At 45.9% G+C, this 16167-nt stretch overlaps 3 protein-coding genes across 3 annotated transcripts; all 3 read right to left on the reverse strand.

The window, feature by feature from the left end:
• Window positions 1-301: 301 nt before the first annotated feature.
• LOC137786861 (uncharacterized) lies at window positions 302-5233 on the reverse strand. The gene is made up of 11 exons (XM_068578978.1): window positions 5209-5233; window positions 4256-4785; window positions 3838-4172; window positions 3625-3686; window positions 3082-3527; window positions 2614-2929; window positions 1718-2483; window positions 1423-1635; window positions 1099-1331; window positions 880-1001; window positions 302-585 (listed from the first exon to the last, which is right to left on the reverse strand). The coding sequence occupies exons 2-9, from the start codon at window positions 4783-4785 to the stop codon at window positions 1132-1134; spliced, it is 2868 nt and encodes a 955-aa protein (XP_068435079.1). The 5' UTR covers window positions 5209-5233; the 3' UTR covers window positions 302-585; window positions 880-1001; window positions 1099-1131.
• Window positions 5234-6940: 1707 nt separating this feature from the next.
• Window positions 6941-9329, reverse strand: rpl27 (ribosomal protein L27). The gene is made up of 5 exons (XM_068578759.1): window positions 9221-9329; window positions 8597-8679; window positions 8227-8396; window positions 7337-7447; window positions 6941-7038 (listed from the first exon to the last, which is right to left on the reverse strand). The coding sequence occupies exons 2-5, from the start codon at window positions 8675-8677 to the stop codon at window positions 6990-6992; spliced, it is 411 nt and encodes a 136-aa protein (XP_068434860.1). The 5' UTR covers window positions 8678-8679; window positions 9221-9329; the 3' UTR covers window positions 6941-6989.
• Window positions 9330-10005: 676 nt separating this feature from the next.
• On the reverse strand, window positions 10006-15785 carry rundc1 (RUN domain containing 1). The gene is made up of 5 exons (XM_068578757.1): window positions 15223-15785; window positions 13595-13753; window positions 12824-13022; window positions 12506-12601; window positions 10006-12270 (listed from the first exon to the last, which is right to left on the reverse strand). The coding sequence occupies exons 1-5, from the start codon at window positions 15613-15615 to the stop codon at window positions 11408-11410; spliced, it is 1710 nt and encodes a 569-aa protein (XP_068434858.1). The 5' UTR covers window positions 15616-15785; the 3' UTR covers window positions 10006-11407.
• Between the last annotated feature and the right edge of the window lie 382 nt (window positions 15786-16167).

Consider the following 16167-nt stretch of genomic DNA (forward strand, 5'->3'; position numbering starts at 1 on the left):
TAAAACTGGATTATTATCACGATGAGTTTAAAGGCCGTCGGTGAAACAGAGTTTTATCACGTTCCGGGTTCTCCAAGACTGTGAACTTTGGATAAATTTATGACAGATTTCTTTTGAAACATGAAACCTAACATTGAACTTTTAAGGAAAATTTGGCTGTTCTGATAGTTGTGTTAATTTAAGCTGCACCCGAAGAGATCAGAGAGTTTATAATTCAATGGATTGTTTTGTTTATCAATAAAATACCTTTTGAGTCATCAAGGTTGTTCTCTTTGAATTTTGGAACAAAAAAGAAAGGAGATTTTCGGAGTGTTAAAACATTTATTACACACATTATATACACACATCAGGCTAATTTGGTCCTCAACTGTGGTCGTCCTCTTTGGAGAGGAGGAGGCAACGTCCCAGTTAGCATCTTTTGCTGTATAATTCTTAACTCCTCCATCCGGGGTAGGGACAAGGTCTTCTCCTGGCCGGCCTCAGCCTGAGAGGTGGAGGACGTTTAAAACTCCTCCGGCGGGTGAAGGGACCAGGGGTTGTCCTGGGTATTCGGTCTCCTGGTCATATTGAGAGGCAACCAGATCTCTGTTAAGGATATGAAGGATACAACTATTATTGCTTTTAGTATGAATAATCATCTGCTGTGACCTCTAGTCTCCTCAACAGTCCTCTCATGTATTTGTCGTAAATATAAGTTCAATATAAGTGAATGAGAGACATTTTGTTTTTGGATCAATAGATATCGATGTTGCTGTATTGGCAGTGTGATAACCTGTGATAATGAATCCTTAATTGCACACTAAACAAGGCAAGCAGCGACCGTGGTGGCCTTTCCTTTTTTGGATCAGCAACGGGGCAACTACAGTAAGAGTTGTTCACCTTTCATCCTCTCCCTGCTGCCGGCCGTCTCCTCTCTTGAGTCAAGACATCAAGTGAAGGAAGGTGGGGGCCAGGTTCAGGACGTGCTGGTACCCCGGGGAGCCGTTGGGGTCCACGCACTCCTACAGAGGGCAAGATAACACAGTCCTTCATTCATCACACGGCTGCGAGGAGAGAGGCGACGGAGCTGATGTAGAAAAGGGTAAAGCGATCATGTACCTGGAGGTCGGCCAGCTCGGATACCTCAGGCTGTTAGGTGTCTGACTGGAAATCTCTATCGAACATGAATTCCTGAAAGTCCTCATCAACCTGGTGCATGAAGACCTCCTCCTCCTCCTGCTCCTGCTCTTCTTCTTCCGCCTCCTCCTCCTCTGGGACGTCGGGGTCGTTCGGCAGCTCCTGCAGCACCTGGCCGGTCTGGGAGAACAGGTAGTTGACCCCTATCAACTCCCCTGGTGGCAGCACAGAACAGAACACCCAAATTTAAGAACACAAGTCAAAACATACTGGCGCCTTCCCGAGTTCCTCTCCCTCAGCAGGTACCTGTGTACTCCGGACTCAGGCTGTAGCCTTCGATCAGCCTCTTCCCAAACAGGCGTTGGGACAGCTCGTTCACAGAGTCCAGGTACGGGCTGCTGTAGTTGCGCAGCAGGTGGCTATTCGCCCTCTTCGCCGAGGCAGGCCCGCGGTCCTCGTTCCACCTGGTCAGGCCCTCCAGCAGGCAGAGCTGGAAGTTCATGGCACAGGCACTGGCGGCTGGAACGTGACAAGAGAGGAGTGAGTCAAGAAGAGACTCTCAGAGAAAATGCACTTGCGTGATGAGGCGTCTGACACTCACCAGGGATGAACCTGTTGAGGTGGCGGTGAAACGAATCCAAGGAGGTGGTGCCGCGAGAACAGCTGTACACCGGCAGGCTGACTCCTCCCCGGGTCAGCCGGCCCGTCATGATATACATCTGCAGCCCCGGTGGGTCCTGGATACACTGCAGGTGGTGTCGCTCGGCGCTCCAGATGGCTTCCACCTTCTCATGGTCCTGCAGGAGGAAGGCCGTGTTGAATTTGACCACCTTGAATCGGTGCAGGGTCTCCTTGATGCGACGCTCCATGTCCTGCGTCCCGCGTGTGCGGCGGCGACAGTGGCGAGCAATCGCCTTGAGGGAGACCCTGCTCCAGGTCCCGGGTTCCTCTGCCTCGATGGCGCCCTTCAGCAGGGCCACGTCCTCCTGGTTCCAGGCGAAGATGGCGGCGGATAGGCGGCGCATGAAGTTGCAGTAGAAGGGGTGGCTCTTGGTGGTGACCATCGCCGCCAGCCTCAACATGAAGTGCCAGGCGTCCAGTCTGACCACTAGCTGGGTCCACTCGGGGAACAGAGCGGCGGCAGTTGAACCCCCAGTAGTGGAGCAGCAGTCCTTGTTGACGTAGAGGACCAGAGGTGGCTCCTTCCCGGCTTGCTGGTACCGGCTGACGAGCCCAGAGGTCATCTGCTGCAGCCCGCAGCCCTCGGCTGTGGTGAGGACGGACATGAGCACCTGCTCGTACTCGTTGCACACGCTGGTCACCCACTGACCCGCGTCTGCAGTGTGGCCGGCCAGCTTCCTGTTGATCTACACAAGCAGAAAAACAATTGGCTCACATTGCTCTCATTTATTCAAAATACATGGATCATACTAAAATATAGTGCACATGACATTTGAAAGAGTGTATATTACGAACGACTTGGCGTAAACATTGTACCTTCTTGCTAGAGTCCATTTTCAGGATGGAACCAAAGACCGAGGTCACCTTGGTTTTCATCACCTGCAGGCGGGTGAAGCTGTCCGTGAGGAAGGCGGAGAGGATGCACTGCCTGGTGGGGACTCGGTCCATCTCTGGCGGCGCTGGAGGAGGAGGATCCGTCGCCATATACTTCTTGTAAGTAGACCAGTAGTGGAGGCAACTTTTCGCCCAGCTTGCCGTGTGCTGCTTCACCAGGTCGTTGTGCAAACGGCCGGCATCGTGTCCAAGCGACCGTCCCTCCATCATCATGAAGACCTTCTTGTCACACGATAGGCTACAGGGCAGATACATTACATTAGATACAATGAGATAAAAGGACAGAAAGATAAATCCTGTTTAGTTGCAACCGTTTAGGTGTGTAGCACTGATAAGGCTCTTAGGCTCTGCCGCCCTTCACTCCAGAGTTTGAGAGAGTATTGGATGTACCTGTAGGTGAGCACTGCTGGGAACATCCTCCTCTGCCCCTCATCCAGCTGGGATATGACGCTCCTCGACCAGGAGGCCAACTTCTTCCCGCAGCCGCGACACTCCAGGCACTCCGTGCCCATAAAATACCACCCGTCGTTGTCCAGGACCTTGCGAACGGTCTCGTACAGACCGCATGCTGTCATTTTACAAGCACAGACCGGACAGCGGATGGTGAACTGCCGCATCATGTAGGGTGCCCAGAGGAAGAACGGCCGCTGAAAGACGTCATCGAGCGAGGCTGGTGGCCGGATGTACAGCTGGTCGGGATACGGAGGGTAGTACCAGTTTTTCAGCTGCTCGTTAAGGACGGGCTCCCCACTCTGGTCCCTGGTGAACAGAGCCCGACTCATCCACTCATGCTGCATGCTGGGGAGTGAGCTCCTCCAGCTCTCTGGGAGAAGAGTCTGAAACACAATTTGGAAACTCCGTTAATGAACAACATCACAACTTCCAATAGCAAATGTGCAATATGCATGTTTAGATTCTATCAAGAGGACTGACATCAACTGGGAGACAGCCAGCCGCTGGAGAAGGTGGAGCACGAGGAACAGGTGAAGGAGGAGCTACGGACATGATGATGAAAAGAAAACAACAATTCATTGACTGCTTTTCAAACAGTTAAACAGGAAATTAAACCACTGAAAAAAGGGAAACCCGGGTACGGGTCACTTTGCACTGAGCTAATCACATGAAACAGGATTGTGGCGTTATTACCTGAAGAAAAGTAAAGCTTGAGTTCAGCGGCAGTCGGCTTCGTGTCCTCCTCTGGGGAGGAATCTATAATACCGCAGGGCTGGTCTACTGAGGATGGAGACCAAGTATCCCTGGGAACTCTACTCTGTTTGGCCTCTGAAAGCTCCAAGGAAGACGGGGAGGGCGTGGGGTAGAGGGGCGAGGATGGGGGGGTTGAGGAGGGGGAGACTGAAGGGGTGGGTGTAGCCGAAGGTGAGGAGGCTGCTTGGTGGTCCCTCCCCAGCACGTACCTCTGAAGGCGGTCCATTATCGAGCCCATGGACTGAATGTGGGCTCTCCTTAGCCACACTCTGTAGCTGTAGAGGGATAAAACCTTGTTAGATGAAAACAGGAAACGCTTTGGGGTGACGTTTGGATCACGACCCGCTCTGTGACTCACCTCTGTACATCAGGATCTGCAGACTCGTAGAACTCCCTGTGCGAGAGTTCAGCAAGTTCCCCGAATCCCACCCGCCTGTAGTCATGCACTCCCTCATCGTAGGCGCTGTTGAGCAACCTCAATTGCTGGATCGCAGACATCACGCGGGGGAACAGCAGGGCGTACCGGGACAGGGCGTCCTTGTTCTGCATCAGGGAGTCGGTGTCGTGGGCCCTCGACTCACGCTCCTGATGATGAGCCGCCAGGATCGTGATCACGTAGCCGGTGTCTTCGCTGAGCAGCCAGTGGAATGTCTGTCCTCTGTACTTCCCAAACTGGATCTCGTGTCGGCTGAGAACCAGTTTGGAGTCGGTGCAATCCCCCCCGGCAGCAAGGACCCGGTTCACGGCGTCCCCCATGGTCCGTGCTGGGTCCTTTGGGTCCTGGGAGCTGAATTTCTGGTGATTACTGCTGAAGGCCACCGCCTCAGGAGAAAGTAACAGGTCGAGGTCATTAGACCCGTCCACTCTGAAAGCTGGCAGGTAGTCCATCTGTTCACAGAGAAGAGCAACAACTGTTGGAGATGTAGTAATATCATCATGGAGTATTCTGATGGGATTAGAAAACACAGACACACGTAACATTCATGTCACTCTCAAACTGGATATATTTATCTTACTTTTTATTTAGTAATAAATAAATATATATATATAAAATCTAAAACTTAAACTACACTTTTTTTTAAACAGCCATTATCTTTAATGGCTGTTCTGGGGTAATAAGCGCTATGTAAGATTAAAGTATTATTATAAACTAGGACAGTAAAGTTTCAATGTATGTAACGTTCGTGTAAATCTAGATACATACTTTATCAATCCCCTAAAAAAAGCTAAGTATATTTAAACAAAAATAGGATAGAATAATATTAAATGAACGAACAAAACATATGGCGAGGGGGCGTGGCATTAGCATACAGTAGGTCCAGACTGTTGTTGTGGGGCAGGATACATACTGGTGAAAAGTTGGCAGTACTCTATTCAGTGTGGTTAAATTATCCGGTAATTGCCAAAAAGGCTCCAGGATGCTGAATCTGCAGACACAGCGGCCCGGGTGGTGTCCACTGCTGCCTCTGCATCCGCTGGCGGAGGAATGTACACAGCAACAACAATGGCGGATGAGAACTCCCACTTTAATTAGTGCTGACCCACGTATATCTGCCTTCCATTGTAGTTCAATGTCCGGCTACAGAAGCGTACAATTTAAAAATGCATTAAATAATAAGCAGGTCGTAACATCGCGACAAGTCTTCTATTTAGTTAAAGAGCTTCTTCTTACCGCTGAAGTGGTCCGCTTCTTCTTCGTTTTCTTCTTCGCGTCTCTCAGGTAGTACTGTAGGAATGAGGAGGGGAAATTCGCGGGCTTCCGACTCGATAAGAGCCGGCAATACTGTACTCAAAACCCGTCCAATCACGGCCGAGGGCGGGCTTAGTTTAGGCGAATCAGGGAGACCCGTAGCTCCTCCCCCTATATCGAACCAATCAGCAAGTGAAGCTGAAGTGGGACATCCCATCAGAGCCGCCGAGAACATCCGGGAGCTTTAAACCTGTACTAACTGGGACAAGTGAGACCAGGGCTGCATTCAAATAGTCAAAAACATGGCTCAAATCTATGGAGCCAAATCCAGGCTAAATGTTTTATTTATGGGACAGCACTCTGCTGCAACATATCACATGGCCATGGCTACTTAAAATAATATTGTGTACAATTTGGAATATTTATCTTGTACTTTGTATTCCCTGATTTGAGTAGCTTTCAGGCTCTGTACACACATGAGACATCCAGGTGGGGTGCCAGGTTGATGGAGCGAGGACTTAACAGACTGAAGTCATTCATGGTTTGGGGGGGGGGGGGGGTTAGGCTTGTAGTTGGTGATTGCAGTTTCTCAGAGTACAGTAGTTTAGTGTTTCACCGCCTTGCTAAACCTGTATTTTAACTCTATAAAAGTCATTGTCCCAACTCCTAAACGCCTGGTCTTTTTGCAGCTGTGGCTTTCAGATTTCCGCTGTAAACCAGGTTTGTCGTTGTTATAACTCAACCTGGATGGAACACAGCTCTCTTTACAGAAGCTGATGAAGGAAGTTACAGCCTGTGAACTCATCCTGACTGTTGCAAGCACACTTGAAGAACCTCCAGAGCTTCACTTCTTGAAATAGTTTTAGTTTCTGCCTGTATAAGGGAATCAGATGAACCAATAAGGGGCACATAACATATGCATAAACTGCTGGGTGCCTTTAACTATAACCAAATATATAATGTATTTATTAGTCGAGTTAGATATAGTTTCAAAAGTATAACATGTTCCCACCTCTTGCATGTATGTGAACTAAAACTTAAGACAACACGGCCAGTTTTAAGAAAAATCTGTAAACATTCTTTACCTGCTGAATAAATAACCTGTGTGGGTTTACCAAGACATGTTTCTCTTAATGTATGATTCCAACATTGATACTGAAAAATTAGTTAGTGCCAATCTTCCAATACGTAAGTAAATAAATGTTTTATCCGATTTACACGATTGTATACGATACAACCTCAAAGTAGGTGCAGAACAACATTGAGAGCTTGTTTATTTTGAAGATCTGAACGTTTCGGCTCAATAATCCTTCAGACTAGGAGACGTAGCAGAGACAAAACATCAACAAAGAGTTAAAAGTCAAAATCCTTTTTTAACATTTATTTGTGAAACCGAGTGAAGTTAGAATCTGAGCTTCTGGAAGAACCACTTGTTCTTGCCCGTCTTGTACCTGAAAATAGAACAAACACAAGTTTAGCACAATTGCTCTGATAACACGACATTATCAAACTTCAGCATTTGGAAAGGTTTTTGTTTGCCATCAGGATTATTAAACTAAACCCCCAAATAGAATGCACAAATGACAGAGCTCTATGATTGACAGGCGGTTTCTCTCACAAGGATGTACAAGGCGACACGCAGTGGAAACAGTTTAAGTCACATTCTGCCATTATTTGTCTGAGTGTTCTGATCATCACAACATGCGGATTTGCTGCACACCAAACTTGAGAATCCTCAAACAGACTCACCTCTCCTCAAACTTGACCTTGGCCTCCCGCCTGGCTTTGCGCTTGAGGGCTGGATCCCTGAAGACGTCCTTGTTGACGACAGTTTTGTCCAGAGGAATATCAACCGAGTATCTGGAGGAAACGGAGCACATCGAAGGAAAAACTGTGATTTAAACCCTCCATTTAGCTGAAGGAGGTTAATTCAGCAGATTAGCCTTTTAATTCTGTTTTTTTCCCACACGAGCAGCTGAAAGACGCTTGAATAAGATGAGCGTTACTTTATCACGGCTCAGTCTCACCATCGCAAGACAAACTGGTAGTCAGATTATAAACCTGTGCTCCTAATGCATACAGCAGGTTTAAAACTGAAGTCATCCAGCTCATTAAGGAGCAACATTTTAGGCACAAAACACTTTAAACAGGGAACATGTATTTTTTTTAAAAACCAACTCATGTAAACATGTAATTTCAGTCTGATCAACAAGGTGTCAATTACATGGTGATTGACATTTGTTTACACAAAGAATCATCACATTTATCAATCTAATATTGCACAACACGAGTAGGATGTCATAATTCAAATATGAAGATAAAGCTAAACAGATTCCTGCATCTGAGCTTAGACAAAACTTTTAGGCAAATTTCTGAAATGGTGCTAATGGCCCTGAAAATAAGAAAGGGAAATATATATATATATATATATATATATATATATATATATATATATATATATTTAAAGGTGAAAAGTAAGAATATCAACTATTGTCTACATGTCAGGACACAAATGTATATGTCAATGTTTGGAATGTCGCCATGCTTTTTACTCTTTAAAGTTTGCTGCCACACAATGAAACAAATAGGACCATAAAATACCCAATCACAGGAAACGAGTGCAGACGAAAGACACTGACCTGGTGGGCATCAGGTGGTTGTAGTTGAACACCTTGACGAAGGCCTTGATCTTGGACCTCTTGGCGATCTTCTTCTTGCCCATGGTTGTGGTCACCTTGCGGGGATAGCGGTCGATGCCTGCGACCAGAGCGTGGCTGTAAGGACGGTCGGTTGTGCCATCGTCAATGTTCTGCGCAGGGACAATAATAGCAAAGGGACTGTAGTTTAAGACGAACACAAACCAATACCTGGAATCAATCCTACAATGGTATCTACTTGACATTTGAATGTGGGAAGGAACATAAACATGTCTGCTAAGTATCTACATGTTGTCATAAACCTGGTGTGTGTTTGCAGACAATAGGCAACACATCCAGACGTGTTTTTTACCTTGACGATGACAGCTTTGCGTCCTGCGTAGCGTCCAGCTAGGACCATCACCACCTTCCCAGGCTTCATGAACTTGCCCATATCTGCAACAAACAAAACTTTGTCAGACATCTGCCTCCACAGAAACAACTGCAATACTTTAAAAGCAACATTACTGATGTTAACATGATACAAAAACACCACGCTGAAACTCGGGGACACGTTTAAACTTTCCTTGCTAGCTGCAGCTGCTGCCTTGGTTAGCTAGCACTAGCATTCAGCTAGGGAAGGACTGTAATACGGTTCTCAGGGCTTTAATTGTTTTATATAACTCGTAAAAACGTTACAAATACGAGATTTAAGCTGTGTTGAAAACACATGTCATCCTACACACTCTAAACCTAAACAATTGGCCCTTGTAACGAGACAATTCAGCTGGAAACGGCCATGTTGGAATGAGCGCTGCGGAGACGAAACGCTGCAATAAACAATCATTTTCTCCCTTCGTTCCTTTAACATATACGAAAATAATCGGTTAGCGTTGGATGAATGAGCCGCTGACGTAAGTGTGGTGTGATAAAAACGGTAAAATAGCACGGATTAGGACCGATGGTCGAAGATTGTTGGAAGGGAAATTTCACTCACTGATGCTGTTCTACGGCCACCGCTAACAGGAAAGGAAGCCGAGAAGGTTTTTTTGACCTTTGGCACTACCGATCGACGTACGTCACTTCCGGGTGAAGTTTTCGGCTCATAAAGACTCCGTTTTTGTTTGTTTCTTTATTTTAAATTACAAAACTGCGCCATACACCACGGTGCTACACAAATGTGTTTTAAACTTTTTTTTTTTTTAAATAAGAAAGTTTAATTTGTGTATTTAATGCTCCACTTCAAGTACGGTAAAGTGGAGGACTCAGATCTTTTGTAAAGCTACAGTGTAAATATACTACAAGTAAGAGAACACAAAAGTTGCATCATAAATTACTTAAAGTGCCAAAAGTAAAAGTATTGGCTCAGTCTAACATAAATTATATTATTGGATAATAATTATTCATGCAGTCATGTGTTTTTCAGTTTAATGATGAAACTATCGGCTTGATCCTCAGAAGCTAAATTCAGTTTGGTCTCAATCTAAAATATGTCATTATTTATTTCATGATTTAATTTAGAGGTTATGACACATATGTAGTGAAGGAAAAGTACAACATTTACCTCTCATATACAATAGTTTTCTCTGAATTGTGCAATATAAACAAAGTAGCATAAAATAATAACTTAAGTAAAAACTGTATGCCATTAAATTAATTTCCCGATATCTCTTCACCAAAGCCATAAACACAAATGAAAATATAAATAAAAAGAATGTGTAAAGTCTGAATTCTTGGAGAAGAAAAAAAGACTCACAGCAGTACAACGGTTCATTTCCTAAGTTTAATTTGTTTACAGCTGTAGGTATGCATCGAACATGATACAAAAAAAGAGAAAATAAACATTTCATATCTCCCAATATATTATTTGTGATTAAACTCAATAAAAACAACATAAATAGCACAATTTAAATGATTCAGTGTGTTCCTAGCTACTTCAACAAAGTGTTCTGACCTACTTCAGTGGTGAGTTAAAAAATGCTATGCCATAAATAAATAAATAAACAAACGTCTCCTTACATAAATCACAACAAAAACAGCTGAACGAAAAAAAAATGGGAACATAGTAAGCTAAATATGGCAGCATATTTTTACGACACCCAAACAAAAAACACAAACTTCCCATTGACACGGCGACATAACATAAAAGCTAAAAAGTGTGTCTGCAGGTGCTCTCAGGTCACAAAGTGCACAGGTTTTAATCTCGGGGGGAAATACAGACGCAGTGATCATACAGCAGATATGTACTCGACCTCAGTTTAATAGCATCTACGGTTTATACATTCAGTATTTAAGGATATGATTCGTGCAACTCTTCTGTCTCCGGAAAGATAAAAACAAAAGTTCTCTGACAAACGGGGGGGGGGGTAACAAAAACAAAGCCTTTTCTTTTCCAACAATCGCGTTACGCACAGGGGATGTAAGCCATTACATCCGCCGCCATTTTATTCTCAACATCCCAACTACATCTGGAATAGGAGGAAAGCAGCAGTTCCTAAAGGGTCGCACCTGAAACACAACGAGCGAGAGGTGAAAACAGCTTCAGAGGTTTTTAAAAAAAATGGAGTCAATGTTACGCAACGCTTTAACTTCACGCCCGAAGAGTGCAGTCGAGAGAGCGACTCGCCTGCTACAAGAGTTTCGCGGAAGCACCGGTACGTCACGATGCTCCCATCGCTGCGTGGAAACACAGTGTCGGGGGGTTTTCGGCTCATTACTTTTTTCCCCCGTGTTACAGTACCGATTACTGTACACGTCTAACCTCTCTCTCTTTAGCTGCATAGGTCGGGACGCCATCGTGCATGTGCACAGGGGGAATGATGCGGCATGATGCGCACAGGTCGCAAAGGTCAGGAAGGCGTTCGCTAAACGAGAGGAAATGTCAAATCTCCATCCTAAGGCATGTTTACAGTACGAGCAGCATTGTCATTTTGGCATCTGAAACAAGAGTGGACGTTGTGGTTGAAGCTCACACAACGTAATCATCCATGCATGTACTGAAGACGTCATACACTTGCACTTCACTAAAGATGGGTCGCTACTTAAATAACCTTTTTCTCAAACGGTTACATACTTAAAGCACAAAGTCATGCTTTTTTTTGGTCCTGAACGCCAGGGAAGCTGGGTAAAATACTGGATTTCTGAGGCTGATGTTTTTTTTTTCTCGTTAGTTCTCGTCGCCTCCTCAGAAGGCATCCTTAATGTTCTTCAGCTGCCGGACAGCCAGGTCCACCGGGAGGTTGAATTTAAGGTGGCTGATGCGGCCCAGGATGCGCAGGGCCCCCTCGAAGCCGGTCTGGGCCATGTAGCTCCAGGACTGGTAGTGCGGGTGCACGAGGGTCCCGGACTTGCACAGCAGGTTGAGCCACGACACCAGCCGCTGCTCGTTCAGGGCCATGCACACCAGCGCCTTGAACTCGGTGTCCGGCCCGCGTTTGTACCGCCCGTGCTCCTTCAGCACCGTGTGAACAGCCCAGAGCAGGGACTGTTTCGGGGTGACGGTCACGGGGCCGCCCGCCACGGGCAAGCTGAAGGACTGAGACAGCTGGCGGGCCGGCGTCTCCGCGAAGGCTTGCCCATTTTTGGAGTGGTAGTATTTGACAAAGAGCTCCCACGGGTGCATGGTCTGCGGGCTCGGTCTGTAAGGCAGCAGGCAGGAGATGGGCGCCAGCACCAAGCTCATGGTCTGAGAGGGCGAGAAGAGGCCGTGGGACAGCAGGTCCTTCAGAGCGATCGCCAGCTCCTTTCTCACAGACGACGTCAGCTCGTCGCGCGGCCCCAGCGCCGCGTTGCTGGTGTAGTTGACGACGTGCTCGACCGAGGGCTGCCTGCACGAGCCCAGCACCCGCACCTTGTCGACGGCGGCCTCCAGGCGCTGCAGCAGGGGCCCGTAGTCCTGCAGGGTCGACTCCTGGGGCCACATGCTCTGAGGGAGGTGGCCGGGCGCACAGCCGAATTGGCTGGCGGCGAAGATCTGCAGCACGGCGAGGGCCTTCTGGATCAGCTGCAGGCCGGTCTCTCGGATCTTCTGCGCCTGCTCAGGGTCCACTACGGAGAGAGGAGGAGAACCAGAAGGACGTGCTTATAATGGACGGCAGCACGGATGGATTTGAACACCACCTCAAAAAAACTGACCAATGCAGCTTTCAAAAGAAACATTACGGAACACAGATTCAGACAGATATTAAACCTCTTCAGGCCAATTTAATGGTAAAGATTAAATTCTATCATCACAAACATGAAATGTAAATCTATCGTCTGGGTGCGATACAAACTGACAGACCTTTCTTCTTCGCTCCTGGAGTTCTGCCGCTGGCCCACGCTGCTTGCGGCTGCTGGCTGGTTCCGCCGTCTGATAAGAGCGGGTTGCCCACCTCGTCTTTATGGAATAGAAAAGGCAAAATGAGGAAATGAAAACAAAGATTTGTATCCACTTGAACGACAGTCGTTTAATGTGAGAGAGAGAGAGAAAAAAAAAAATATATATATATATATATATATATATATATATATATATATATATATATATATATATATATATATATATATATATATATATATACACACACACACACACACACACACACACACACACACACACCCTGGATGAAGTTGATGAACATCTCCAGGTCTCTGATCTGGGTTTTGAGCTGATCCACCAGCTGCTCTTTCACCCGGGCCGGGTTCACGATCTGAGCGATGGCAGAGTCCACCCTCTGTCGCAGCTCCTCGGGCGACAAGTTGCCGATGTCCTCGTTCAGGTTGACGTCCAGCTTTTTGATCAACTCGTCGATGATGACCTGGAGATGTGTAAGACAGGCGGGAGGGTTAAAAGAATGGACTCAGTGTCTCCCACAGGTGGAGAATTTGTTTGCAGCGGTCGATTTTCAATGTGTTGGTCTGTCCACTCCTTTGGTCCACACACTGAAATACACAACACAACCACTTGATGGGTTGCCGGAAATTGTGAAAAATCATTTATGATGAATCCTACTGACTCAAGTGATCCTCTTACATTTTTTCTAGCGCCACCATGAGGTTGAAAGTGTTTTCTTTGCCTGAGATAGCTTAACTATTGGATGAATTACAGATGTATTTGGACAGACTTTTCTTTGAAAAACACTGGAGCCTGAAGCGTCTGGAGAAAAGACTCGTTCCACCTGATCTGAAACAAGCGACTGACACATCATGTGCTCAACACAACAGACAGGCACGTGGAGATAATTTACATATAACACACGCTTGCGTATCTGTTGGGCCTCTCGATCGGACGAGCTGTAGCTGATCTGACCCGTGTCGGCGCGTGACGGGGGTTGAACCCAGTGTACAGAGTCATGTACGGCACATGGGTTCATTCTCCACCGGCCCCCACCTTCTGTCTCTCCATGAGGACGGACTGCGGCAGCGAGTCGTAGCTGCCCTCCTGGTAGGCGAAGCGCTCCAGATCATCCAGCTGCGTCTTCAGCTGGAGGATTAGATCCTTCTGTTTTTCCCTCTGAGCCTCCAGGCGCTCCCTCTTCTCCCTCTCACTCTGACAGAAGAGACACACACAGACACACACACACAGATGTTAATTCTTACTGACAAAGAGAGAGAGAACAGCTTGCACTTGATGTTATTATACCGGATTCTAGGAGCCCTTTGCAAATTTGTCTTTTTATTAAATAAATTTAAAAAGGTTTAATATCTTTTTGAGTGAGATGTACACTTGATATAAAGGTCTGTGCACACACTCAGCTGCATGTTTTTCGTACTGTTGTCACAACACATACACACAACTACACAAGCCAAACTCTCAAACAGACAACGGGCCTCATACTCACCAGATCTCCCTTCAAGCACGGCGTGCGACGAGGGAGAAATGACATAAAAACACCTTTAGGGTGGGGATGACGATGGGAGGAATACTGCGTGAGGCCAAGCACTTAATGCAAAGGAGCTGCGAGTAAACAACAGCAGGGACAGAGAGCGGTTTGTGTACACAAAAGCCTTTATTAAACAGATAGTGATCTGCCTGCAGCGTGTTCAATGAGCCGGCGGCGCAGTGAGTCACCACAAAAGCAACGTTTTTTTTCCACCAGAGATAAGAGTTCGATGGGAACACGGTGGAGGTGGGCGCAGCGACCTCCAGTGTGACGCAACAAGCGCACCTCAAATAAGATTTAATCAGAAACCTCACAACCCCTTCAGAGTGCGACACCACAGAGACTCACTGTCTTTATATCTGTGCATTTATACGGGTGAGAAAAGAGTGTCTGACCGCGGATTACTGCGAGGTCAATAGTGTCAAATATCTCTGGAAGCATCTACACGACCTGCATTTACCTTTCAGTATTATTAAATCTAACAGTTATCTTTTTTATTCAATATAGGCAAAAATACATGTAAAAAACATGCAAATCTGACAGTTATTTTCTGAAATCTTTTGATAATTTATACCTATATTTAAATACACACATCACTTGAACATTACACTTTCACACACTTACAGTAGATTTGTTTGTAGCACTGTTTGCTATTAATATGTGCACTTTATTTTATATTCTATTTTAAATATAATATGTTTCCTTTGCACTTTTGTTGTTTGTCCGCCAAGACAAATTCCTTGTGTGTGTAACATACCTGGCAAAAAAATAGTTATTATTTAGATAATTACTGGTTTAAAAATGGTGAAATGTGTGTGTATGTGTATATATATATATATTTATAAATATGCAATTACATGTCACATCGGACAAAGAAAAGGCATCAAATTAACTTGCTTAAGAGGCTGAATGAAAGTAGGGAATGTTATAAAATAATCATAATAGTGGCTTATTATTTTCTAATTGATTATTCAATTGACTAATCAATTAGTTACCTTTTTTAATACACATACAACTCAGACACCTGTTGAAGTGAACACTACTATATATATATATATATATATATATATATATATATATATATATATTCTTTTTTTTAATGGTTATGGTATAAAAACATGACCGGAGCCCTCACCGAGTTCTCCAGCTGGGTGGCGTCCTGGGTCCTGCAGCCCACCACATGCGGGCAGCCCCGGAAGGCGAACTCCTCCAGCTCGGCCAGCATCTTCTCCTTCTCGCCGGTCTGCGCGTGAACCACCTGCTTCAGTCGGAACTGCACCTGAGCGAAGTGCGAGGTGAGCGCGAGGAGCGACGAGTTCAGCAGGTCCTGCTCCCCCTCCAGCTTCTCCAGCCTGGCGGCCATTTCCTCGTCGGTGGCCGAGGACAAGCCTCTCTGCTTCGGCTGGCCGGGGCTCCCGCTCCCGCTCTCGTCCTCGGGGCTGGCCACGGCCCCGACCGGTGCCCATCGCTCCCCTGCGCTCGCGAAGGCAGCCTCGCTGTCCGAGGCCGACAGCTCCTCCGTGGACATTTTTGTTGTTGTCGTGTGTGTGGAAAAGACAAAGGGTTTAACGACGTGTCCGGTTCGTCAACTGTCCGTTCCGGACGCTTTGTTTTCTGGCGTTATGCAGACGACAACAAGGATCACCGCCGGAGAAACAGGTGTAACGCCATCTTGGGAAGGATGATTCATACGTCAAGGCGGAGACGCGTACTGGAGAATACAGGAAGTCTCGTCTAGAAAGTATGTCTTCAAAATAAAAGCGTGTATATTTACGGGAAAATCAGATTTAGAATGTACAACTAGTTAATCGTACTGTCTGATCCTTTTAAATAAACTATTTTTAAAGAATATTATTGATATTATGGCCCATTGTTTTAGTGTCTGTATTGTTTGTTTACCAATGCAGGATGAAGCAGGTGTAACTATTGCCGAGTCAAGCACTTTGTAACATCTGTTTCAATAAAATTAACTTTTGTTATTATTATGAAAAATGATCAATTATAAGTAAAATATAGAATTTAATTCTACTGTAGTACCGGTATGCATTTGTTTTTTGTTTTAAAAAAAAGAAGTATTTAG

This window comes from Clinocottus analis, unplaced genomic scaffold, assembly GCF_023055335.1.
Source record: "Clinocottus analis isolate CAN_PGR_092001 unplaced genomic scaffold, fCliAna1.0.p SCAF_16, whole genome shotgun sequence".
Taxonomy (NCBI): Eukaryota; Metazoa; Chordata; class Actinopteri; order Perciformes; family Cottidae; genus Clinocottus; species Clinocottus analis.